The 25,818-nt window shown below is 42.0% G+C and overlaps 1 protein-coding gene across 4 annotated transcripts in view; it reads right to left on the bottom strand.

Moving 5' to 3' along the window:
- Positions 1-2,383: 2,383 nt before the first annotated feature.
- Positions 2,384-25,818, bottom strand: part of LOC132780168 (ly6/PLAUR domain-containing protein 5-like) — a 34,720-nt gene continuing 11,285 nt past the window's right edge. For 2 of the 4 annotated variants that reach the window (XM_060783729.2, XM_067461798.1), the window contains exons 4-6: positions 25,174-25,362; positions 21,984-22,118; positions 17,080-19,252 (exon numbers count right to left, since the gene is read on the bottom strand). In XM_060783729.2, the coding sequence (XP_060639712.2) occupies positions 18,771-19,252; positions 21,984-22,118; positions 25,174-25,362 (806 nt within the window). In that variant the 3' untranslated portion in view covers positions 17,080-18,770. Of the gene's footprint in view, positions 3,510-5,932; positions 6,068-8,815; positions 9,005-11,758; positions 11,909-14,399; positions 14,484-17,079; positions 19,253-21,983; positions 22,119-25,173; positions 25,363-25,818 lie in introns of those variants that run through there. The other 2 variants (XM_067461800.1, XM_067461799.1) reach the window with 2 other exon arrangements.

Below are 25,818 nucleotides of genomic sequence, written 5' to 3'. Positions count from 1 at the left end.
ACAGAAAGGCCATTGACTACACAGAGAAGCAATTGAAATCCATAAGCATCTGGACAATTTCAACAGAAAGGAGGAAACCATGAAAATGGACAAAATCTGTCTACCAGTATTAAAAACCTCTAAAATTACAACAGCAAAACAATAGAGAGGAAACAATCAGGGACATCTAATCACCTCTCAACAAAAGATTGAGGCACTAGCAAGCCACACCAAAAAACTGCCAGGCCATCAAATGCTAATCAGGGTGGTCAGTTGAAACATTCACACCTAGCTCCAGCAGACAAGAGTTCTTTGTTCCACCCTGGTCATTCCACAGATATATAAACCAATTTTTTCCTAGTTCCAACAGACCTTACTACCTCTGAGGATGCTTGCCATAGGTGCAGGCAAAATGTCAGGAGAGAATGCCTCTAGAACATGGCCATATAGCCCGAAAAAACCTACAACAACCCAGGAAATGATCCCTTCGAAGACACAATGGTTGGACAAAATAAGGGAAATAAAGTATATGGATAAATTGACATTTTTGCTTAAACAAAGTAATGGGAAAGAATAAGAATGATGGACTGGAAGGTCCTTGAGGACTATATGAAAAAATGGACATTAAATAAAAAGAATGAGGATAAGTGGAATGGAAGATGGAGGGAATTTTTTCTTTTTTTTTCTTTTTAGAAAAATATGGTCATATAAATTGGTAAAATGCAAGAGGAGGAAGAACAGAAGTCAGATTTTCTCTTTTTTTCTTTTTTCTTTTTTTAATTTTTATAGTAGTCTATATAATGTTTACATAATCATATACTATGTTATTTTATGTTATACTCTGCTATCTTATGCAACTTACTAACAAAAATTATTTCTTTAAAAAAAGAGAAACTGTATTAAGGAGTCACAACATTAGGAAGGTTGAGAACCACTGGTCTAGATAAATGCACACACACTAGAATGAAGGAATGCACCCACCACAACAAAAAACAGCAACCCGGACACTGAGTTCCCTAATAATCAGGACGTAGTTTTTAGCCTATTGAGCAAACAGGGGTCATGCAATGTTGCTCTGTCCCTCTAGTGGCACAATCTACATACTGTGCTGATATTTTCATTTCATTTTTGCTCATTTAGCACAGTGGTTTAAAATCATTTAGCACAAGTTTAAAATCTTGAAAGATGATGCTGTCAAGGTGATGCATGCCATATGCCAGCAAATATGGAAAACACAAGAATGGCCATCAGACTGGGGGAAAAAAATCAACTTATATCCCCATACCAAAAAAGGGAAATGCTAAAGACTGCTCAAACTTCCGTACAGTTGCCCTTATTTCTCATGCCAATAATGTAATTGTCAAGATCCTGCAAGGAAGACTCCAGCAATACATGAAGAGAGAGTTGCCAGATGTACAAACTGGCTTTAGAAAAGGCAGAGGAATGAGAGATCAAATTGCCAATATCCTCTGGATAATTGAGAAAGGCAGGGAGATTCAGAAAAAAAATCTACTTCTGTTTTATTGAGTATTCCAAAGCCTTTGACTGTGTGGATCATAATAAATTGTGGCAAGTTCTTGGTGGTTTAGGAATACCAAATCACCTTGTCTCTCTCCTGACGAATCTGTATAAGGACCAAGTAGCAACAGTCAGAACTGACCACAGAACAACAGATTGGGAAAGGCGTATGGCGGTATTGTATACTTTCCCCCAATCTATTCAACTTGTATGCAGAACACATCATGCGATGTGTGGGGCTTGATGAATGCAAAGCTGGGGTGAAAATTGCTGGAAGAAACATTAACAACCTTAGATATGCAGATGATACCACTTTGATGGCCGAAAGCGAGGAAGAGCTGAGGAGCCTTCTAATCAAGGTGAAAGAAGAAAGTGCAAAAGCTGGGTTGCAGCTAAACATAAAAAAAACCAAGATTATGGCAACAAAAATGATTGACAACTGAGAAACAGAGGGAGAAAACGTGGAGACATTGACAGACATTGTATTTCTAGGTGCAAAGATTACTGCAGATGCAGACTTCAGCCAAGAAATCAGGAGATGCTTACTTCTTGAGAGGAGAGTAATGACCAATCTTGATAAAATAGTAAAGAGTAGAGACATCACACTGGCAACAAAGATCCGCATAGTTAAAGCAATGGCATTCCCCGTAGTCACCTACGGATGTGAGAGCTGGACCATAGGGAAAGTTGAGCAAAGGAAGATCGATGCTTTTGAGCTGTGGTGTTGGAGGAAAGTTCTGAGAGTGCCTTGGACTGCGAGAAGATCAAACCAGTCCATACTTCAGGAAATAAAGCCCGACTGCTCATTGGAGGGAAGGATACTAGAGACAAAGTTGAAGTACTTTGGCCACATCATGAGGAGACAGGAAAGCCTAGAGAAGACAATTATGCTGGGGAAAGTGGAAGGTAAAAGGAAGAGGGGCCGACCAAGGGCAAGATGGATGGATGGCATCCTTGAAGTGACTGGATTGACCTTGAAGAAGCTGGGGGTGGTGACGGCCGACAGGGAGCTCTGGCGTGGCCTGGTCCATGTGGTCACGAAGAGTCGGAAACGACTGAACGAATGAACAACAACAAAAGCACAGTGGTACAGCACTGAAAGTCCATTTCACTTGGCATGCCTGCATCCTATGAAATCTGATGCTGGCTGATCGCTCTAGGTGCCCTTCCTATACTGCAAATCCCAGGATTCCATAGCATACCCTCCAACATTTCAGAGATGAAAACCAGAACACATTACATAGAAATGTCTCTTTCAAACAATTCAGTGCTATTTTAGGCCCCATCTACACTGAAATATAAAATCCAGATGATCTTCTTTGAACTGGATTATTTGGCATGGTGGACTCATGTAATCCAGTTCAAAGCAGATAACGGGATTATCTGATTTGAATATTCATCCAGATAATCTAGATAGTATGAATAATCCGCTTTAATTATTAGAATTATATGGCAGTATAGATCCAACCTATGTTCACAATTGGTTGATAGTTAGGAGACCACAGAAGCCCAGAGATCGATCCATCTCCAGATCTATTCCCAGGTGGTGCCATGTTTTCCTTCTCTTCTAAAATATACCTCTTCCAAAATCAGATCACAGAGCTTGGGAATCAAGGCATCTCACCCAGTTAGCCCATGGAAGGTAACCACAAGAGTGACTAGTAAAGCACTGATCTGAAGTGTGCCCCCTTTGCCCTTAGCTCCAGGATCAATGACGGACCACTCTGTGCCATTATCAACAATGTAATCCTCACACTCAAAGTCCCGGAAGAGACCATATCCATGACCAGGGTCGGTGAAATTGCTGGTTTGATTTCTGTGTCCATATAATCCACTGGTAGTTTCCCATGCTTGATTAGTTGGGGTTGGATGAGCATTTTCTTTCCTATTGCAGTGGTTTCCAAAGCAACAGACCCCTTGCATAGAGATCTCTATTGGTCCAAAAACCTGTTTCTGAGGAACATGGCAGGTGCTTTGGCAGCTTCTGATGTGTAAATGTAGAGCTCCATTTCCTGTTGGTTAGAAAGAAAATGGAGGTAGAAGGAGAAATGCAAACGATCTTTGTAGTTTTCCGGGCTGTATGGCCATGTTCCAGAAGTATTTCGACACATCTATGGCAGGCATCCTCAGAGGTTAAGGGGTCTGATGTGTTGACCCCTCAACTTCTGAGAATTCCTGCCACAGATGTAGGCAGAGAAAATGCTTCTGGAACATGACCATACAGCCTGGAAAACTCGCAGCAACCCAGCGATTCCAGCCATGAAAGCCTTCAACAATCCCCTTCAACAAGATACGACCAACTAACTGGGTGGATGGAAATAAATCTAGGGGTGCATCTACACTGTCAAATTTTTGATGCTACCTTAACTGCAACGCCTCAATGCAATGGAATCCTGGGAGTTGCAGTTTAGTGAGGCACCTGCACTCGTTGGCAGAGAAAGCTAAGGACCTTATAGATTTACATCTTCTGGGATTTCTTAGCTTTGAGCTAGGGCAGTTAAAGTGGGGTCAAATTGTATGAACTAGACAATGTAGATACTAGGCTTAGTTGATTAAAAAATGGTTCAAAATTCATGTTGGATGTAGGGGGCACTGGTGGTTCGATTCAGAATGGAATTCTGATTTTTTTTCCGAAAAAAATTCGGAAATTTTCAAATCGCTTTGTTAATGGCGGATGCAGTTGCACAAGAGCCCTTCTCCCTGCCCTGATTCTCTGCTGCCCTGCTCCCCCCCCCCCCCCCCGACAGCAACAACACACAAAAGGCTGCAAGGCAGGCAGGCAGGCAGGTAACAGTCCTGCTCCCAGCCCTTCTTCGCTTACCCTGCCCTTCCAACCGCTCTTCTTCTAACCTCCCTTCAAAACACCCCTTCCCTTTTTCTTTCCTCTTCCCTTCCCAGGCTCACAATGAGCTTCTAAGCCATGTGCTGCCCTTTATATAGCGTGATGGCTGCCGTGCCAAAACCCCTCCTCTCCCCAAAACGTCTCCCCTCGTTGGCTGGGAGGCAAGCATTCCAGCATGCAAGCTGCTTGCCTCCAAATGCTTCCGACTCACTTCCTGAGTTGGAAGAAAATGGCGAGATTAGCTTTGGAAGGGCAAAGGGAGTTCCGGTTTTCTTAAAAACTTCAAAATTGCTTCAAAAAGTTAATTTTTCTGACTTTATTCTAAATTACTAAGATTCAATAGTACCTAACCATGCCTAGTAGATACAGTCTGAGGCATATGTTCATTCTCGGTGTGTGTGTGGTTGAGTTATTTATTTGATGTAGTCACTCTTTCTAATGTGGTATTCCCTAGATCTGAGAGAGCATGCTCAAAGAGCATGGAGTTTCAGATCCAAGGGTGGTTCCAAACAACCCTTTAATGTGGGAGGAATTGTGTTTGTTAAACGCGATTGCTCCCAGGTTAAAGTCCACCACCCCTAGAAAGCGTGTGCCTTCCTTTGGGTGTGTGTGTGTGTGTGTGTGTCCAGATGCTCTCTTGGAACCTTCCAGGAGGACAGGAAGACAGCCCACACCCCCTTCCAAAACCCCTTTAAAAAGCCTTTAAAATCAAATAACTTACCCGGCTGTCATTAAACCACTGCTGGAGCTGCTGGAGCTGGCATTTAGGAATGATGCGCCAGGAGAAGGAGAGTAAGGAGCAATTTTCCATTAAACTGCTGCTGGGTAAGTGATTTTCTTTTTAAAAAGTTTTTAAAGGGGTTTTTGGGAGGGGGTGAGGCGTGTCTTGGGTTTCTTGGGCTCCAGGAGCTGAAGAAACCCAAAACAGCTATGTAGATGGGTACCAGAAGTTGCGTGGCTCCATCCCCGGTCCCTGTCTACATAGCCCCCACACCTGGTCTTTGGAAAGACTTGGGTCTTTCCAGGTGTCAAATTACTTCGGGACAAAGCAGGGTTTTCCTGCTTTGTCCCGAAACCATTCGCTATTACCTGGAGTGTTGTCTAGACGTCCCATGTAAAGAAATGGGAGGACACGGGTTTTAGGAGCTGGCTGGATGGGCTCCAAAGCTCAAATGTAAGTGGCCCTGGCCATGCAGGTTTTTTTTTCTCAATTGAGCTATTTATAAATCACCAACTTGCAAATCCTCATGGCAGGAGATCCATGCCATGTTTCCCCAGTGCTTTCTCTCAAAGCTTCTAGGATTCAAAAAGTATCTGCCAAACTGGGATTGGTTGGTTAGCAAAAGTCTGCAAACCAATCGCGATAATTTAGAATTTTTCTTGTATCCTATTTTTTAAAAAATGTCTTCAAAGCAGCTTATGGATCATTTTTCTTTTAAAAATAGGGAATCCAATTATGCAGTCAAATAAGTACATATTTTTGTTTGTATTTATCCCTCCCCTTCCCCCCCCCCCCCCCCAATTTATTCTAAAGCAAGAACAGGGTAAGTGAAGATTTACAACTTAGGCTCCAGATTTGATAACATTACGCACCGATTGTGATATACCCAGATCCTTGGTAACAGAAGTCAGAGTCGCTGCGGCATGTCACGGCTTCCAGCAATGTTTCGGAGTCATGAAAGTTGATGCCAGCATAGCATTTCTTCAAGCTGCTTGGTTTACAGTTTTCTATATTATAAAGAAAGGGAGGAGCCTGTTAAACCATCTAGGAGCCTTATGAACCATCTAGGACTCTAAGATCTTCTGGGGAGGCCCTGCTCTCGGTCCCGCCTTCTTCGCAGATGTGTTTGGCGGGTACGAAAGACAGGGCCTTCTCAGCAGTGGCCCCTTGGCTGTGGAACGCCCTGTCTAACAGTGGCCCCCTTCCCTCTGACTTCCGCAGAAAGGTTAAAACCTGGCTTTTTGAACAAGCTTTCGCTAGTGCAGCATAATCTGCTAAATATGAAATCATTGAATGACCTGACAATGCAACTGGATAACGGCGTTGGTAAGGAGATGTTTATGATAATGTTTTTTGGCCTTGTACTGTTTTTTATACTATATGCTAAATGTTTTTAATAGTATTTATGACTGTTTTAATTGTTTTTTAATTGTTGTGGCTGAGAAACGCAGTGAACAAATATGGTAAATAAATAAATAAATAAATAAATATTCCCAACTAGAGCAGGGCTATTTAACCAATGTAATTGCTTACTCATTTGTTTATATGTTGTAAACATCTTTAAAATTTCATTAGAACTTTTTGGAATAAATAGATTGAATATAGTAATGGAAATTATAGGAAACCCCCCCCCCCCCAATAACTTAACAATTAAAATTCAACTCAGTTGTAAGATCTGTATGTCAGCTTAGTATCAGTATCTCCAAATGCATCATCCATTTGTCCAATTTCCAATTGTGAATACCTCAAATGTTGATTCAAAGGTACCATATTTTGTAAAGATAATAAACAGATATTCAATTGTAGAAAACTTTCATCAGCCACCCCTGGACTGTGGAATGACCTGCTGGAAGAGATTCAACAGTTAAAGGAGCTGTCAGAAATTAAAACAGAATTGAGGATCTATCACTTCTGGCTGGCCTATCCAATCAATTGAAACTTTACATTTTACATTGACATTGTATTGGTTTCAATGATCTGAGTGTGTATTTTAATCTTACGTCTATGCATTTCATCTATTGTATTAATAGAGGCCCAGTGGGCAATGAGTTAAACCAGTGATTCGTAACCTGTGATCTGTGGACCACCAGTGGTCCCCAAGAACTAAAATATGGTTTGTGGCCTCACCATTACTACACCGTTGCAACGAGAGCAACTGGTCTCACGAAACCCTCTTATAGTGCCAAGCTAACAAGGATGTTGGGAGAGGAGAGTCTGACAACCCACAAAAGGAGCAACAACAAACCTCATCACTGCTGCTTCTCCTCCTCCTTCTCCACAAGCGGAAGCGGGGGCATCTGGAAGCGGGAGCGCCTTGGTGTCTTTGTTTTTAGGCCTGTTCCTGGGATTATTTGGGGTGCTGATTCAGAAAATTGCCTTGGATAGATGGCATCAGCTCTAGATTATTAAATATAGTTTTCTGTGGGAAAGCAGATGGCAACTACTGGATGGCATATGTTCTGTATCAGAAACAAGAGCTGATGTGGTCTATCCAATGCAATTTTCTGAATTAGCAGCTGAAACAACCAAACTGAATCTAAAGTTGACCAAACACTGGTACGTAACCCTTTTGGTACTAATGTTGGAGAGTGGTCCCTGGTCAAAGTGGTCCCTTGTAGAAATGGTCCCTGGTCAAAATGGTCCCTGGACAAAGTGGTTCCTAGTCAAAGTGGTCCCTGGTCAAGTGGCCCCTGGTCAAAGTGGCCCCTGGTCAACATGGTCCCTGGTCAAAGTGGTCCCTGATCAAGTGGCCCCTGGTCAAAGTGGTCCCTGGTCAAGTGGTCCCTGGTCAAAGTGGTCCCTGGTCAAAGTGGTCCCTGGACAAAGTGGTTCCTAGTCAAAATGGTCCCTGGTCAAAATAAGGTTGGGAACCACTGGGTTAAACCTTTCTGCTGGCAGGACTGCTGACCTACAGGCCAGCAGTTCAAATCTGGGTAAAGCGGGTTGAGCTTCCTCTGTCAGCTCCCGCTCCTCATGCAGGGACTTGAGAGAAGCCTCCCACAAGGATGGTAAAACATCAAACATCTGGGCATCCCCTGCACAATGTCCTTGCAGAAGGCCAATTCTCTCACACCAGAAGTGACTTGCAGTTTCTCAAGTCGCTCCTGACACGAAGAAAACCTATTGTATTTTAATTACATTGCTGCCTGCCTCCAGCCTTGGAGTAAGTTAGGTAAGAATTATTAATATTATTACATAATGCATTTTAAAAAAATTGAGTAACCAGTTATGTAGCTGGCCCATTATCGAAGATCTGAATCTTCAACCTCTGTATCTAGTTTGCACGACTGCCAACGTGTGTACCTCGATCTGTTCGTGAAACTTGCACATGTTGTCATGTTTTAACCCAGATGAATTCATTTTAGTTTCTAAAAATCTATCTGTAGCTTGCAGTATTATCTTTCACAGCTAGGTGTCGAACCAACCCCAGCAAAGGAGACTGGAAGATGGTCTGGGATTCATTTTCCTGCAAAACCTCTGGGCAGCTTCATGTCCTGCTTTTTTCTGCAGACCCTGGGACTCTCTATTTATGCTAATAGGGACCATGGAGAGTATCTCTGCATCTTTCTAGTGAAAGGAAGAATGACTGAATGAGTGAAGAACAGAGTGAAAAAGGAAAAGCAGCAGATTGGGATAGGAGAACAATGTGATTCTATCCCATGAGAAATGGATATATGTCATGGAGAGAAGTAACTGCTGAATCTTTCTTTGCTATGCAGCTCTCATCAGTATGGAAGCTCTTTCCACATTTTTACCTTTGACTAATGCAGTCTTGTTGTGAGCATCTGCAGATGGTATTTTTCCATTGCACAGGTCACTGGAGCAGTAATTTGCCTTGTATTTGATTGCAAAGTATTTGTCACCGGTCTTGGATGATTCTTTTCCTCCATTTGGATATTTGGTGGTTGCACAACTTCGATGATCAATAAACAGAGTATTGCTGACTGAGGTAGGAAGACATAGACAGGATGTGTCAATGAGATGCCGAGATTTTACTTTGGCAAATTGGGTTGGGTTGATTTTTTTAATGAAGTTGTGGTATTCCTAAACTTTCTGTATTCTAGAAATTTCGAAGGCTAGATGCACAATCACAAACCACACCATCCATAATAATGAATACAATCAATTAGCAATAACCTGAATTATATTTACCACTTCTGGTTTTGGCTTATACTATGGAACAATTGCCAAAGAACCCTGATGCCCCACCAAACTACAAATCCCAGGATTCAACATATTTGAGCCATGGCAAGTTAAAGTGGTGTTAAACTGAATTAATTCTGTAGTGCGTATGCACCCTCCAGAGAGATGTGGTGGGATATAAATAAAGATTATTATTATTGTATTTTTTATTTTTTCCGGGCTGTATTGCAATGTTCCAGAAGCATTATCTCCTGACGTTTCACGTACACCTGTGGCAGGGATCTCAGAGGTTGTGAGGTCTGTTGCAAACTAGGAAAATGGGGTTTATGTATCTGTGGAATGTCCAGGGTGGGAGAAAGAACTCTTGAGGTGTGAATGTTTCACCTTGATCAGCATTTAATGGCCTAGCAGTTTCAAGTTCTGGCTTCTTACTGCCTAAATCAGAATAGTCTTTGTAAAAATCCGGTCTGAGTCACTCTATGGAGGTAGAGAAGATCAGGATACAAAAGTTTTAATAAATAAATAAATAATAAAAACAATAATTCACTGTCACACCAGAGATTTGCTGGTGGTAGAGGGCTAGAAATACAGATCTCCAATATGCAGAGTAGCTTGTGGCTTTTAAGGTAGATGGTCATGATAGAAGACACGTCTTACTTAAGTAGTCATAAATACAGGCAGTCCCCAAGTTACAAACATTCAAATTACAAGTGGCTCATAGTTAAAAATGGGGTGAGACAACAGGAAGTGAGAGAAATCTACCCCTAGAAAGGAAAATTCACTCCTAGAAAAGTTATCATGGGAAAAGAACTCAAGAACAGAAAACAGAATGTTGGTGGACATGAAAAGAGATTTAAAGATGGGCTCAAAGCCAATCTTAAAAATTCTGGTTTAGACACTGAGAACTGGGAGCTCTGGCCCTTGAGCACTCAAGCTGGAGGTCAGCTGTGACCAGCAGTGCTGCAGAATTTGAAGAGGCACGAATGGAGGGTAAAAGAGAGAAACGTGCCAAGAGGAAGGCGCATCAAGCCAACCCCGACTGGGACCATCTTCCACTGGGAAACCAATGCCCTCACTGCAGAAGAAGATGTAGGTCAAGAATAGGGCTCCACAACCACCTACAGACTCACAAGAATTCTGATCCTAGAAGACTATCCTACTCAGCCAAAGAGGGATCGCCTAAGTAAGTAAGTAAGTAAGTAAAAGGGGAAAGAATGCCTCCACTTAAGCTTTATCACCAATCCTTGTTTTGACAAGTCAAATTTTTCAAAATCAAATTGTCACAGGGCCAGAAAATGATGTCAAATCTTCTGAGCGGCAGAAACAGTCAGAGGGTGAGAACTCTACCTTAGAACTCCTGCCTGAGGCCAGCCTTTCCAAACATACTGGGCATGGCCCCCACAGCTGTGCCATCTCACCTGACGCCAGCAGCAGATAAAACAGCCAGCATTAGACCCAGAGCCTGCTTTGCAATCCATCTTAAGCCAATCAATAAGATCTTGGCACTATAGGACATTTACCAACATGGATAGAGACACTTTGGCATCACGAGAAAAAACACCCCCCCATCTGCCTCCCAAAGGACCTCATACCACAGTTTATAATCACCACCACCCCTATGAAGAGCTGGGTTGCATTCCTGTCCTTAAATAGTATTCAGAGGACTCCTTAATTGTGAGGATCTGGGAGGGCATAAAGAATGGGGGTGGATATTATGGGGAGGTGGCTGTGGGAGAGGGATGGTAACTAGACCCCTATAGATCCTATACCAATTTTCTCTAGCCAGCACCTTAATCACTCTGACTTGGACACCACCTCAGTCCTGTTGACTTGTAAATGCTTTTTTACTTTTAATGTTTTGAGTGTTTGCTATCATTAGATCTAATAGTAAACATGTTCTAAATGTTTGATTTATATATTTAAATGTCTAAGTTTGTTATTTTTGAGTTGCTCTATAAGTACACCTGATGTTGTTTATTTTATTGTTTATGATTTGATTTGTTTGTTATGTTATGCTGGCACTGAATGTTTGCCAATTTTCTGTTGTAAACCGCCCTGAGTTTCCTTGGGGAGATAGGGCGGTATACAAAAAAGATTATCATCATCATCATCATCATCATCATCATCATCATCATCAAAGTAAATCTAACAGGACTGTTAAACCTTTTATGTTACTTGACTACTGTATACTCTTGCATTAATTGATCTCATGTTAAAAGTTGGGGACAGGTTTGTTGCCCAAAATTATGGATTTTGACATGACCCATAGATAAATGGAGAGTTATTGTCCAGAGGGAGAAGGGCAGGAATTGTCTCGGGGGGCCAATTGAGTATTGCTTGCAGTCTCCTTCCTTAGGCAATCCTACTGGGAATCTGAATGGCTGCAAATCATATATGAGTACAACCCTCCTGTTGAAAGTGCTATATAGTACTTTAAATTTCCTTGCCTCATGTTTCCTTGCAAACATCAACCTGACTTTTAGAACCTTAGCACCCCTCTTGGGTCCAAATCCTGATAAACTCATTTGGTCTGATTATATTTAGGTTGAACTTACCTGTACTCAGTTCCAATCGTATAGTGATGCAAGCGTTGTGAATAGGGAGACAGGTGATGGCAGGTTCATCAGGGAGGTAGGAACTTACATAACCAGGGACACCAGTCTGCGTATAGTTAGTGATAGAATGGCACATAATGGCTGAAGTAACTGAAGTGAAATACAAAAATGGGAATTAAAAAAATTATCTCAGAGTATGCTTTTAAGTTATCCCTCCAGGTTTTGATTTCTTTCTTTTGTTTGTTTTTGTGTGTGTGTGTGTGTGTCAGGAGCAACTTGAGAAACCGCAAGTTGCTTCTGGTGTGAGAGAATTGGCCTTCTGCAAGGACGTTGCCCAGGGGACGCCCGGTTTTTTTCCCATCCTGTGGGAGGCTTCTCTCATGTCCCTGCATGGGAAGCTGGAGCTGACAGATGGGAGATAACCCCGCTCCCCGGATTCAAACCATCAACCTTTCGGTCAGCAGTCCTGCTGGCATAAGAGTTTAACCCATTGCGCCACTGGGCTCCATAGGCATTTTGATCACAAGGCACTAGAAACCTAGTTTTAAAAAGGGGAACTGCTTTTTTAGAGGCTTTGCTAGATTTGAGGTCACTCATAAACAGACCTTTATCTATATAAATAAAAATGTAATGTTCGTTTTTGGGATTAACATAACTCAAAAGCCACTGGATGAATTGACATGAAATTTGGACACAATACATCAGCCTGATAGGTGTATTGTGTCCAAATTTAATGTCAATTCATCCAGTGGTTTTTCAGTTATGTTAGTCCCACAAACTAACATTACATTTTTATTTACATAGATAGAATTCACTAAAAAAAAAAACCCACTGAAAAACACAGCGGAAGGGACTTAAAAAGCCAAAAAACGCAAAAAGAAGCCACAGTGCATGGGCAAAAGGACTCGCCCTGACAAGCAAAACACACAATAGCATGGGTTGTTGTAGGTTTTTTCGGGCTATATGGCCATGTTCTAGAGGCATTCTCTCCTGACGTTTCGCCTGCATCTATGGCAAGCATCCTCAGAGGTAGTGAGGTCTGTTGGAACTAGGAAAATGGGTTTATATATCTGTGGAATGACCAGGGTGGGACAAATGACTCTTGTCTTGATCCTCTCACTTCTGCAGGAGTCTACCGTATACCATGCAGCTGTGGACAAGTCTACATAGGGACCACCAAACGCAGCAGCATTGCCCAAACACGAATCAAGGAACATGAAAGGCACTGCAGACTACTTCAACCAGAGAAGTCAGCCATAGCAGAGCACCTGATGAACCAACCTGGACACCGCATATTATTTGAGAACACAGAAATGCTGGACCACTCCAACAACCACCATGTCAGACGACACAGAGAAGCCATTGAAATCCACAAGCATGTGGACAATTTCAACAGAAAGGAGGAAACCATAAAAATGAACAAAATCTGGCTACCAGTATTAAAAAACTCTAAAATTACAACAGCAAAACAACAGAGGGGAAACAATCAGGGACATCTAATCACCTCTCGACAAAAGATTGCCCCAGGCACCAACAAGCCACACCAAACCACTGCCAGGCCATCAAATGCTAATCAAGGTGGTCAGTTGAAACATTCACACCTAGCTTCAACAGACAAGAGTCCTTTGTCCCACCCTGGTCATTCCACAGATATATAAACCCATTTCCCTAGTTCCAACAGACCTCACAACCTCTGAGGATGCTTGCCATAGATGCAGGCAAAATGTCAGGAGAGAATGCCTCTAGAACATGGCCATATAGCCCAAAAAAACCTACAACAACCCGGTGATTCCGGCCATGAAAACCTTCGATAATGCAATAGCATATCCACACTCTCTTCCAGACTACAGCTCCCAGCATCCCCTAGACCAGGCCCTTTGGAGAGGAGGATGATCCAAATGCACTGCTTCCAAGCTGCAAGTTTTCTTCTCCTTGGATTTGAGAGCATCCCAATCGCTGCATATTTCCAATTTCCTGTTTCTGGTCTGCAACTCCCAGCAATCCACCAGATAGATAAGATAGATAGATTAGATAGAGATAGATAGGTAGGTAGGTAGGTAGGTAGATTGATTGATCAGGAGTACTGCTGGGAGTTGCAGTCGAAGAATAGATAGGGAAGGATGAAAGGGGAGAAAGAGGAAGGAATAGAAAAAAGGGGGGGGGGAGGAAGGGAAGAGGAAGGGAAGGAAGGAAGGAAAGAATGAAAGAAAAGGAAGGAAGGAAGGAAGGAAGGAAGGAAGGAAGGAAGGAAGGAGAGAAAGAATGTAGGAGAGAAAGAGGGAGGAAAGGTTGGCCACAGCAGTGTGTGGCAGGTACAGCTAGTATATATATAAACCCCACTATGACCATTGTCACTCCTGGACATAATATTTCACGCACTTGCTTCCTTTTGCTAAAAAAGCAGCAAAGAAAACAGAGGCACCCTGCTATTTTTCACCCAATCCCTGTGCAACTGCTTCCCCTAATAATAATAATAATAATAATAATAATAATAATAATAATGTATTTATTTCATCATAGCATAGGATTCATCCAAACACAACAACAAAAACACACAAACGCACCTGGTGGCCCTCTTTTGGGTTGTTTTAATCAGTTGAATTTGTATTCTGACAGTAGTTAATATATTTACAATCAGTACCTGAGATATGAAGATTCATCACCAGAAAGCCTGTAATGGCTTTCCATCTCAGAGGAGCAGTTTCCATGGCCTGGAACCAAATGCTTCTCCCGTGCAATGACTTGTCTTTAAAGAGCAAAAGAGAGGATCGCAGAACAGAAAGATACGATCATACATCTCTTGCACCATTTGGGTTTCTCGTAATATTGCATAAAAACATGTGAGTTATGATTGTGCAAAGATTTCCTGTATGAAACAAATGAGGAAAACTGCTCAAGAGATCTAATGTGGCTAGGATGAAGCAAACAGCGACTTTTGAACATGTGCGGGCAAAGCTATTATGGAGAAAGGTGCCGGTCCACATTGGATCTCACTTTGAGAGAAAGGCAGGATATACATTCAACAAATTATCAAATAAATGCCAGTGAGATATTTTAACCAGAACTTTAAAGGATTTGTTGCATGTGCTGAACATGTTTTGGAAAGAGAGTTCCGTACCATGGACAGCTCTTTTCAAGTTTGAGATGAAAATCAGAGAAGATTTACTCATTTACTTGGAAGTCACCAGATAGCAATTTGGGGGAAAATGGATGTAGCCCAGTTTTAAGAGGCAATACCACCTAAAACAGATAAGCTTTAGCTCCCTTAGTTTGACAATTCTTTTTTAAAAAGCAAGTAACCAGGTGAAGTAGTACAACCAGAAATAATTCCTAATCCTAATAAAAAGCAGTGAGAACACTTGCAGAAACTAAGGACTTTGTTTATGGATCTGGGGGACAGACGGATAACCTTCACAGAATCTCATAAGCCATTTATTTTACTTTCTTATCTGGATGAGACCTGGGATAATTTTGTGTGCACAATCCAGACTGTACCAGAAGCTAATTTAACTTTGGACTATGTCTCTGCTAGATTATTGGAGCAAGAAAGACACCTTGAATAGGTTCAAGAGTGCTCTGCTGAGCAAAGAAAGCCCAATAAAGGGGTTGGTGATGGTGCAGTAAAGTTCCCAGCTGTGTGCCATGTACTAACATGCTCCCTTGCTCTCCAGGAGAGAATGGAATTGCTGAGAGAAAAATAGGTATATTAAAGTAATGAAGGAGGGCATGTTAGATAATTCAAAAGTTCCTAACAGGCTGTGAGTTAAGGCTATACAAACAACTACTTAAGTGCCAACATAATCAATGTGTCAGGATTATTCATAGGATGAAGATAGCAGAGAGAGTTTGTACTAGGGGTGTGATTTGGTGTAATGGATTCAGAGGATTCAAGGGATTCAGCCGCCAAATCTATTAAAACGATCCTAGCTGGGGCAGCCGAAGCCTTAGCCAATATGGATCACAGCAGCCAGACAGATTTTTTTTGGCTAAAGGGGACTGTTCTGCACCCACACTATCTTAACTACTTGGAAAGTGAACTGGCTGCCCAGGGAACAGATCAGAAACTGTATGGTTGAATTTAAACTGACAAGAATTTTAGACTTTCCTCCTGAGTCTCACTACAAAGTCTTTATGAGAAGACGTAAAGTCTTTGAGAGATAAGACACAGTTCTGGCTGAATTGAGGCTCTTGAATCTTTATTTCTTCTTTTTGTCTCTCTCTTGTATGGTGTTCAACTGTCTCTAAGATGGTCTCGAGATTTAACTTTCACTGAACTTGAATGCAGATCCGACTGGACTTGAGTGCAACTCATACAGCTCCAAATAGATGTGCTATTTTGTGGACCTTCTGGCCAGGGCCATAGCCAGAAAAAAAATTCGGGGAGGGTTGAAAATTTCGGGGGCGGGGGGTGGTGGTGGTGGTGTTGAAACCTGCCTCCTAGCTCATGCTGAAGCAAAGAGCGCAGCAGGGGGCAGAGCAGCCTTCAATAGCCTGCAGCTCCGCCCCTGTTAACCACCTCCACCAAGTCTGGCCTCCTTAATGAGAGCATTCAAACCCCCCCCCCCCCAACTTGGTTGCTTTGCTACATCGGCTATTGCCGCAAGTAATGACAGTTTGAATACATTGTCAATATTTGCTTGAGATCGTGCTTGCAGTTCTGGAGGGACTCTTAAATTTTTTGTGTCTCATACACTTAGCATGGGGATTTGGTTAACCAGTTAAAATTCATAAGTAAACCAGGTGTTTTTTTAACCTGAAAATTTTTTGGGGGGGGAACCCCTAACCCCCCCCCCCCCCCCAGCTACAGGCCTGCTTCTGGCCTTCCTCTCTCTTCAACTTGCAGTCACAAAAAGGCTGACTCTTCCAAGAACCAGAGGTGCTTTGTCTGAGGCTCTACCCTTGAGGGGATTCTTAAAGGGGCAGGATGATGGAGGATTCAAATGCAAAGAGGCTTTCTAGACTGACCCCCTATAAACTGTACAAAAAGATATTAATCCCTCTAACTAAAAAGGGCTTAACTAGGGGTAAACAGTGGGGGTCTTCATGGGGCATGACGGGAACTAATGGGGCTGAGCAATACTCTACCTGAGGTGGAGGTGGCATTTGGGCTGGACAGCCTCACAAATTAGGGAAGCTGCAGCTCACCCTATTTCTTCCCCTGCAGCCTTCTCCATCCCTTCCCAAATGGGAACTCGCTTTCCCAGCGAGCACGTTGTGCGGCATGGGTATTGAAGGAGCCTTGTGCTCCCCCCCCCCCCCCAGAGCATTGCACTGTAGCCCTGGGACACCTTTTTGCCCAACACCACACAATGTTCAGATAATCCAATAAGTAAAAGTTTATTAATGAATAAGTACAAAAGGGAAAAAAAGCAAATGAAAAAGAAGAACAAAAGTACATGAAGTATTTTCCAATGAGATCAAGAGTTCATCAGCTTTTGAACCAATGCATCAAAAAGCAATCCACAGTGACTTGAGTTAACACAAAGCAAAAGAATACTTAGGCAAGGTATTGTTCAAAAGATATATCCATAAACATGAAAACAGACACACAAGAAAGGCAAAACCTCCAAGAACTTGAAGTCATAAACAGGAATCCGGAATCTGAAGCAACAATTTACCTCCCCACCAATTCTCCAGCATCCTGATCCTGTGACTCCTTTTGTGGTTGAAGCCAATGCCTTTTGTTATCATGCACTTTAGTCCTGCTCACAAATATGAATTACATTCATGACATATTACATATGTTATATAAAGTTGCAAGATATATAATAAAAGTAAGACTGTGGAACCCCTGGTGATGCAGCGGGTTAAACCACTGAGCTGCTGAACTTGCTGACTGAAAGGTTGGTGGTTTGAATTTGGGGAGCTCCCACTGTTAGCCCCAGCTTCTGCCAACATAGCAGTTCAAAAACAGGCAAAGGTGAGTAGATCAATAGTTACCACGGAGCGCCTTTACCTTTCCGCTAGGTACCATGGAGTGGGAAGGTAAAGGTGCTCCATGCAGTCATGCCAATCACATGACCTTGGAGGCGTTTACGGACAATGCCCCCAGAGTCGGACACGACTAGACCTAATATCAAGGGGAATCCTTTACATTTACTAAGACTGGGGTGCATCTACACTGTGACGTTAATGCAGCTTTACACCATTATAACTGCCATAGCTCAATCCTATAGAATCCCAGATGTTATAGTTTTACAAGTGCTTGAGTCTTCTCAGCCACTGAGAACTGGTACCTCACCAGTTACAAATTAGGAATCCAATGCGTCCATAGCATTGATCCATGGCAACTAAAGTGTTGTCAAACTGCATTAATTCAGCAGTGTAGATCAGTGGTTCTCAACCTGTGGGTCCCCAGGTGTTTTGGCCTACTGGCTGTTAGGATTTCTGGGAGTTGAAGGCCAAAACATCTGGGGACCTGCAGGCTGAGAACCACTGGTGTAGATGCACTCTAAAGCTCCCAAGAAATAGAATTACTGACTGCATCATTAATTTCCCTAAAGCTGACTTATTTCACCCACCTGTTATAGAAAGAGACATTGTAGGGTAGGAGAAAAGGACTGATTCTATATCCCAGTAAATGCAGACTGGGGAGATCATCAGATTATTCTCTTTAAAAAAATGGAGGAAAGCATTGCAACATCTCCCTTTGCAGTAGGAGAAATAGTGAAGAGATTATATAGCAGTATATGTCAACAACTAGTTGGATTATGGCCCCTTCTACACTGCCATATAATCCATATTATCAAAGAAGATAATCCTCATAATCTGCATTGAATTAGATTATGAGTCTACACTGCCATATAATCCAGTTCACAGTTGATAATCTGGATTTTATATGGCAGCGTAGAAGGGGCCTATATGGCCAGGCTGTGTTAACAATTGGTTGATAGTTAGGAGAGGACTACAGAAGGCCAGAAATTTATCTATCTCAGGTTGACCCATCTTTTCCTTCCCTTCTACAATATACCTCTTCCAAAATCAGATCAGAGATCTTGGAAGCCAAGGCATCTCACCAAGATAGTGCAAGGACTGTAACCACAAGAGTGAGCAGCAGAGGTCTGAGCTGAAGGGTGGACCCTTTGCTGTTAGGTGGCCCTTGTGCTCCACGATCAATGAAAGGTGATGCTGGCCCTTGTGCTCCATGATCAGTGAAAGGTGATACTGCCCCTTGTGCTCCAGGATCAATGAAGGACCACTCTGTGCCATTATCGACAATGTAATCCTCACACTCAAAGTCTCGGAAGAGGCCATATCCATGGCCAAGGTTGGTGAAATTGCCGGTTTGATTGACAGTGCCGTGTCCATATAATTCACTGGTAGTTTCCCACGCTTGAGCAGTCGGGGTTGGATCAGCATTTTCTTTCTTGTTGCAGAGGTTTCCAGAGCAGCAGGACCCTTTGAGAGAGATCTCTATTGGTCCAAAAATCTGTTGCTGAGGAATGTGACAGATGCTTCGGCAGCTTCTGACGCGTAAATGTAGAGCGTTATTTGCTGTTTGTTGGAAAGAGAATGGAGATAGAAGAAGAAATACAAACAATCGTCTTAGGAGACGGTAAGATATATGACCAGATCTTCCACAATACAGTGCAGCATTAAAAGGATGGATGGAAACAAATCTAGGGGCATATCTACACTGTCAAATTGTAGCAGCAGATAGGAGAGATAATACCAAGAGTGATCCTTTCTGGAAGACAGAAAAGTAAGTTTATTTTCAGCTGAGACTCTGGTGTGGAATCTAATCCAAAACCGAACCAGAGTGAGGATAAAGGTGTTGACTTTCCTTTTTATACATCTTCAAATGCAGGCAAACAAAGAAACATGCTTCTACATATGTTAACGTCATCACTATGTCACTTTAGCATCATAGAAATATCAAATTATATCTTCTACATGCAAGGGGTATGTCTTCATATTTTTTCTAAAGAGCAGCTTACATCCATCAGGGGCCTACTTTTGACCTGTCAGGAGGGAGGGAGACAAACTCCTTACTTTTTACTTATATCTGTTGGTACCAGGACTTTCTGATCTCCCCCCCACTAGAATGTTCACCCCCCTCTTGCCTGTTCCTTGGACACCGATCCTTCAGCATCCCTTTTGTTCTGTCAGCTTGGCCTTCTAATACAGAGAGAACTTGAATTTTCTACATTTCAGTGCTTGTAATGTACATACAATATATGTATACATATCTATATTTCCAATATCTCTACATCAAAACTAATGCTGTTTGAGACTTCTTTAACTGCCATGGCTCACTGCAATGGAATCCTGGGAGTTGTAGTTTAGCTTTCATCCTTTGGCAGAAAAAGCTAAGGGTCTCGTAGATTTACAGCTGCCAGGATTCCAGACTTTGAGCTATGGCAGTTAAAGTGTGGTCAAATTGGATTAATTGGACAATGTAGATGCAGCCCGATGCATGTTGTAATGATTCTTACCTCATAGGCAGAAGGAGAAGCCTGGAATATCAGTAGGCAGGACTCCATTTTGGGAGTGTCAGCAAAGAAAGCAGACATCTTGGGAGTGTAACAGGAGAAGAGGGGAGGAGCTGAAGCTCTCTTTTGATTGGTCAGGACAGATGGGAGGAGTTTATCCCTGAGAGGGAAAAGTGTCAGCTTGACAGAGGGCAGGGAGATTGATTTTTGGGTTTGAAGAAGAAGGATTGATTTTGGGAACAGAGGAGAAGAGAGGTAGATTTTTGAGCTTAGGTTTTTCTGTCAGAGAGCATTTGTGACAGGCAAGGCTGCATTATTGGCCAGGAGGGTCAAAGTAGTTGCCTGGGTGCTTGTGTGGGTTTTTACACAAGTGGTTCGCTCTCTGGGGTTAGGGTAGATTAGCTTTAAGAGGACTCTGCTTAGAGTGTAGCTAATTGCTCTAGGGACAACCTGGTTAGGTTAGTCTGGGGAACTCACTGCTACTGCGTTATTATAGAGTGAGGAGTTTTACTCATATCTAAGTCAAAGAACCTGTTTGAAGTAACCATCAAGATTATTGTACCTCAGTAACCATTCACCTTGTGTGCCTCATTAAAGAAGATAGTTGTTTGTTCAATATTATAAATAAACATTTTCTCTAGTTCAACTTTTAAAGAAGCCTCAGTAGTGATTCCTTCCTGTGAGAATATTTCTATCTGTTTTAACATCTTTACATCACAGTCATCGTAAGGAGCTAAGGGAGAGCTGGTGGGCAGGAAGATGTTTACCTCAGAGGAATCATCTGTAACTTCCTAAAATAAATTAGGTGGTGGCAGCGAATCTACCAAAGTACATACACATTACCTCATTCACATATAAACGCTCCGTGCCAAGAATCATATTCTATTATATTGGTGTCTAGCTGGGGTATTAGTAACTATGATCCTTTAAACTGATGACCAGCAGCGTGATTTATTCATGAGACATAACCTTGATCCTTTATACATGTATTCATTGTTTGGTTTTAGTTTAGTGAGGCACCAGCACTCTTTGGCAGAGAAAACTAAAGGCCTTGTAGATCTACAACTCCCAGGATTCCTCAGTTTTGAAACATAGTAGTTAAAGTGTTGTCAAACTGCATTAATTGGACAGTGTAGATACAGCCTGGGGAATGTGTTCATTGTTGGGGAGGGGGAAGTTGAGTTATTGATTTGATGGAGTCACTCTTTCTAATGCATTATTTCCTAGAACTGAGATAACATGCCCAAAGCGCATGGAGGTTCAGGTCTAAAGCTATTGATATATCACCAACTTGCAAATCCTCATGGCAGGAGATCCATCCCAAAGCTTCTATGATTCAAAAAGGAATCATACAGCCGAGAAAACATGCAACAATCCAAAGATTCTGGCCATGAAAGCCTTTGACAACAGAATGGGAATTACCAATGATCCCACACTCCAGCCAGCAAAAAACCAATAAAACCAATAATTCTTGTGTAGATAAACATCATCAGTCTCTCCAGTATTATTACTTTGTAGAACATGGTCAATGGTTGCTGAGATTTTTCACAGTTCTGGATTTTATTTCATCATCAGCACAAAGTTATTCTTTCATGCCCCAAACAAAAGATACATGGGTCGAGAAACTATAATAAAATGCAAAGTATTTTGCAGTCCTACTCAGTGGAGAGAAAGAGAATCTTTTAAAATAACATGAGCTTGCATGCAGGAACAGGATAAGTGAAGATTTATAATGCAGGGTTCAAGAAATGAAGGATTTGTTTTTAAGCTCTGGGTTTGATTACTTTACCCACCGGCTTTGATATGCCCAGATCCTTGGTAACAGTAGTCAGAGTCGCTGCGGCATGTCACAGGTTCTAGTCCTGTTTCAGATTCATGATAGTTGATGCCAGCATAGCATTTCTTCGAACTGCTTGGCTTACATTTTTCTATATCAAAATGAAAGGGAGAAACCTGTTAATTTTATTCCCAACTAGAGCGGGGCTCTTTAACCTATAGGATTACTTACTCATTGCTTATATGTTGATACATTATTTACATTTATTTATTTACTTTTTGAATAAACAGATTAAATACAGTTATGGGGGAAAAGGGGGGGGGAATCATAGGAACAAATCACCAAATAAATTAACAATTAAAATTCAAATCAATTGCAGGATCTATAGTAAAGGTAAAGGTTTCTCCTGACAGTGTTGTTTGTCAGCCTGATGTTCAGGAATGATGTTTATATTGATGTGCATAATGGGAATGGGGATAATGTTCCTGATGGTGGGCCTGAGGATGCAGCTTTGCCCGGGCTGGAGTTAAATTCAGAAGAGAGGCTTGAACAAGGTCACATTCCTGGGAAAGACCTTTCACCAATTTTCTCAGAGCAGTAGCCTGAAAATGATGATGATCTTGTTCTGACAGGTGCAGAAGGAGAATGATAGTGAAAGTTCGACCTCTTTAGTAAACAGAGGTCGAACTTTCAGAATCTCAGCTGTTCTGCTCGTTTACAACAAAAAAAAGACAACAAATTGTTAACTAGTGGGAAAGTGAGAAAGAACTCTTTCCTGTCAGTTTCAGCTTTTGGAAAGGGTTTATAATAATTCATGGGAGTCTAGTGTCTCAGTCGAGTCAGTGTTTTTATTTCATGCTGGTTTTGTTTTCAAGTGCTCATGTTGCATGTATCAAGTTGTAGCCAAGTCTTGAGAATTCCTGTTGTTTTGTTCCATTTTTTCAAGTGCCTTGCTCCATGCATTTCTATGTACTAATGGACCCGATTTACTTTTAAAGTTTATGGATTATCTTGGATTTTGGACTTTTACTGTTTAATTATTTTTACTGCTTTGCCTACATAATTTCTACAATAAACTGCTTGCTGATTTTAACAAGCTGGTGTGGTGTTTCAATTCAGATGTGTTTCTGCTCTGGAGTACGACACATAGTAAGTCTAGTCATTTCCGACTCGAAGGGGTGATACTCATCTTCATTTTTAAGCTGAAGAGCCGGCATTGTCCATAGACACCTCCAAGATCAAGTGGCCAGCATGACTGCATGGAGCGCCATTACCTTCCTGCAGAAGTTTTACTTATTGATCTACTGAAATTTGTATGTTTTCAAACTGCTACGTTGGCAGAAGCTGGGGCTAACAGCAGGAGCTCACCCCACTGCCCGGATATGAACCGCCAACATTTCGGTCAGCAAGTTCAGCAGTTCAGTGGTTTAACCCACTGTGCCACCAGGGAGCCCTGCTAGATCTATATGTCAGTTCATTATCAATGTCTCCAGACATCCATATGTCCAGTCTCCAGTTGTGAATAGCTAAAATGGAGTAGTGCTAAAACTCAAATGTTGTTTCAAAGGTATCATACTCAATTGTAGCCAATTTTCCTAATCTTTCTCTTTGATCCAAGAAAGGACAAAAAAAGGTCTCAGATGGACAGTGATGCAAAATGCATGGCTTGATAGCAATATGTGTGAAAAAGATCTTGGAGTCCTTGTGGGGAACAAGTTAAACATGAGCCAACAATGTCATGTGGCAGCTAAAAATGCCAATGGGATTTTGGCTTGCATAAATAGGAGTCTAGTGTCTAGATCCAGGAAAGTCATGCTACCCCTCTCTTCCTCCTTGGTCAGACCACACCCGGAATCATACTGTGTCCAATTCTGGGCACTGCAGTTGAAGGGAGATGTTGACAAGCTGGAATGTGTACAGAGGAGGGCAACTACAATAATCAAGGGTCTGGAGAACAAGCCCCGTAAGGAGCCATGTTTAGCAGGGCATGTTTAGCCTGAAGAAGAGAAGCCTGAAAGGAGACATGATGGCCATGTATAAATATGTGAGGGGAAGTCATAGGGAGGAGGGAGCAAGCTTGTTTTGTGCTGCTCTGGAGACTAGGACAATGGCTTCAAATTACAGGAAAGGAAATTCCATGTGAACATTAGGAAGAACTTCCTGAATGTGAGAGCTGTTCAGCAGTGGAACTCTCTGCCCCGGGGTGTGGTGGAGGCTCCTTCTTTGGAGGCTTTTAAGCAGAGGCTGGATGGCCAGGGTGCTTTGAATGCGATTTTCCTGCTTCTTGGTAGGGGGTTGGATTGGATGGTCCACAAAGTCTCTTCCAAATCTATGATTCTACATGAGTTTCCATTGTTAATTTGCAGGTGGGAAGCTGTAAAGAGAATGTGTGTGTGTGTGTGTGTGTGTATGTATATATATGAGGGTTGAATAAAAAGTAATGCCTCCACCTTCGTAGCACCTCAACAGATGCGGCAGGTACTGGCTTGTCCAGGAGACTCTCCTCTACAGTTCCATTTTGGCGGGAAGCCTTAGCATTGAACAGTTGTGTTGTTAGTGCGAAGTATGGAACTCTGTGCAGACGGTCAGTCAATGTGACTTAAGCAACGTGCAGTCACTGAATTCTTAACAGCAGAAGGTGTCACCACAGCATCTTTAAACTTACTCGCCCAAAGACGTACAGTACCCACATTAACACAATCACCATAAACAGCTTGCATTTTCTGATGAATCTCTTTTGGGGTGACACCTTCTGCTGTCAAGAATTCAATGACTGCACGTTGCTTAATTTGCATTGATCAACCGTCTGTGCAGGGTTCCATACTTCACACTTTAATACCACAACCATTCAATGCTAAGGATTCCTGCCAAAATGGAACTGTAGAGTAGAGTCTAGTGAACAAGCCAGTACCTGCCGCATATCAGTACAGGAGTTACAAAGATGGAGGCATTACTTTTCATTCAACCCCCGTATATGACTGTAGTTAGACTTAAAATGTCTCTGTCACAACTTGCATCTTTCTAGTGAAAGGAAGAAGGACTGAATGAATGAAGAACAGAGTGAAAAAAAGAAGAAGGTGGGAGATCAATATGATTCTATCCCATGAGAAATGGATCTATGTCATGGAGATAAGTAACTGCTGAATCTTTTCTTGCCATGCATGCAGCTCTCACGCCATGAAGCTCTTGCCACTTCTTTTTTTTACCTTTGACCAATGTAGTCTCGTTGTGAGGATGTACGGAAGGCATTTCTCCATTGCACAAGTCACTGGAGCAGTAAGTTGCCTTGTACTTGATTGCAAAGTATTTGTCACCTTTCTTGGATGATTCTTTTCCTCCATTTGGGTATTTGGTGGTTGCGCAATCCCGATGGTCCATAAACAGAGCATGGCTGACTGAAGTAGGAAGATATAGACAGGATGTGTCAGTGAGATGCCAAGGTTTTCGTTTGGCAAATTGGGTTGGGTTGACCTTTATTATGAAGTTGTGAATCCATTCATTTCTGGATATTCTTAAACTTTCTGTATTTTAGCCATTTCGAAGGCTAGATGCAAAATCACAAACCACACCTTCCATGCTAATGAATATAATCAATCAGCAATGGCCTGAGTTAAGGTTATGGGTGCATCTGCCTAATATGCACCCTAATATGGGCTAGGATAGGCTTCAAAATGTGGAAATGTCCCCATTGAGAGGTATTTTCCCCAGTACTGAACTATAAGATTCAGATTAATATTCTCACTGTTCCTAAAAATATAATACATGTATTGAACTGAATGGTGATTATGCAGAAAATACTGTAATATTTATGCTACAATCAATGTACGTTTTATTAAAATATAGTCATTGTT

The sequence above is a fragment of the Anolis sagrei genome, chromosome Y (genome assembly GCF_037176765.1).
Source record: "Anolis sagrei isolate rAnoSag1 chromosome Y, rAnoSag1.mat, whole genome shotgun sequence".
In the NCBI taxonomy this organism is placed as follows: domain Eukaryota; kingdom Metazoa; phylum Chordata; class Lepidosauria; order Squamata; family Dactyloidae; genus Anolis; species Anolis sagrei.
This window is presented reverse-complemented; position numbering and strand designations above follow the sequence as displayed.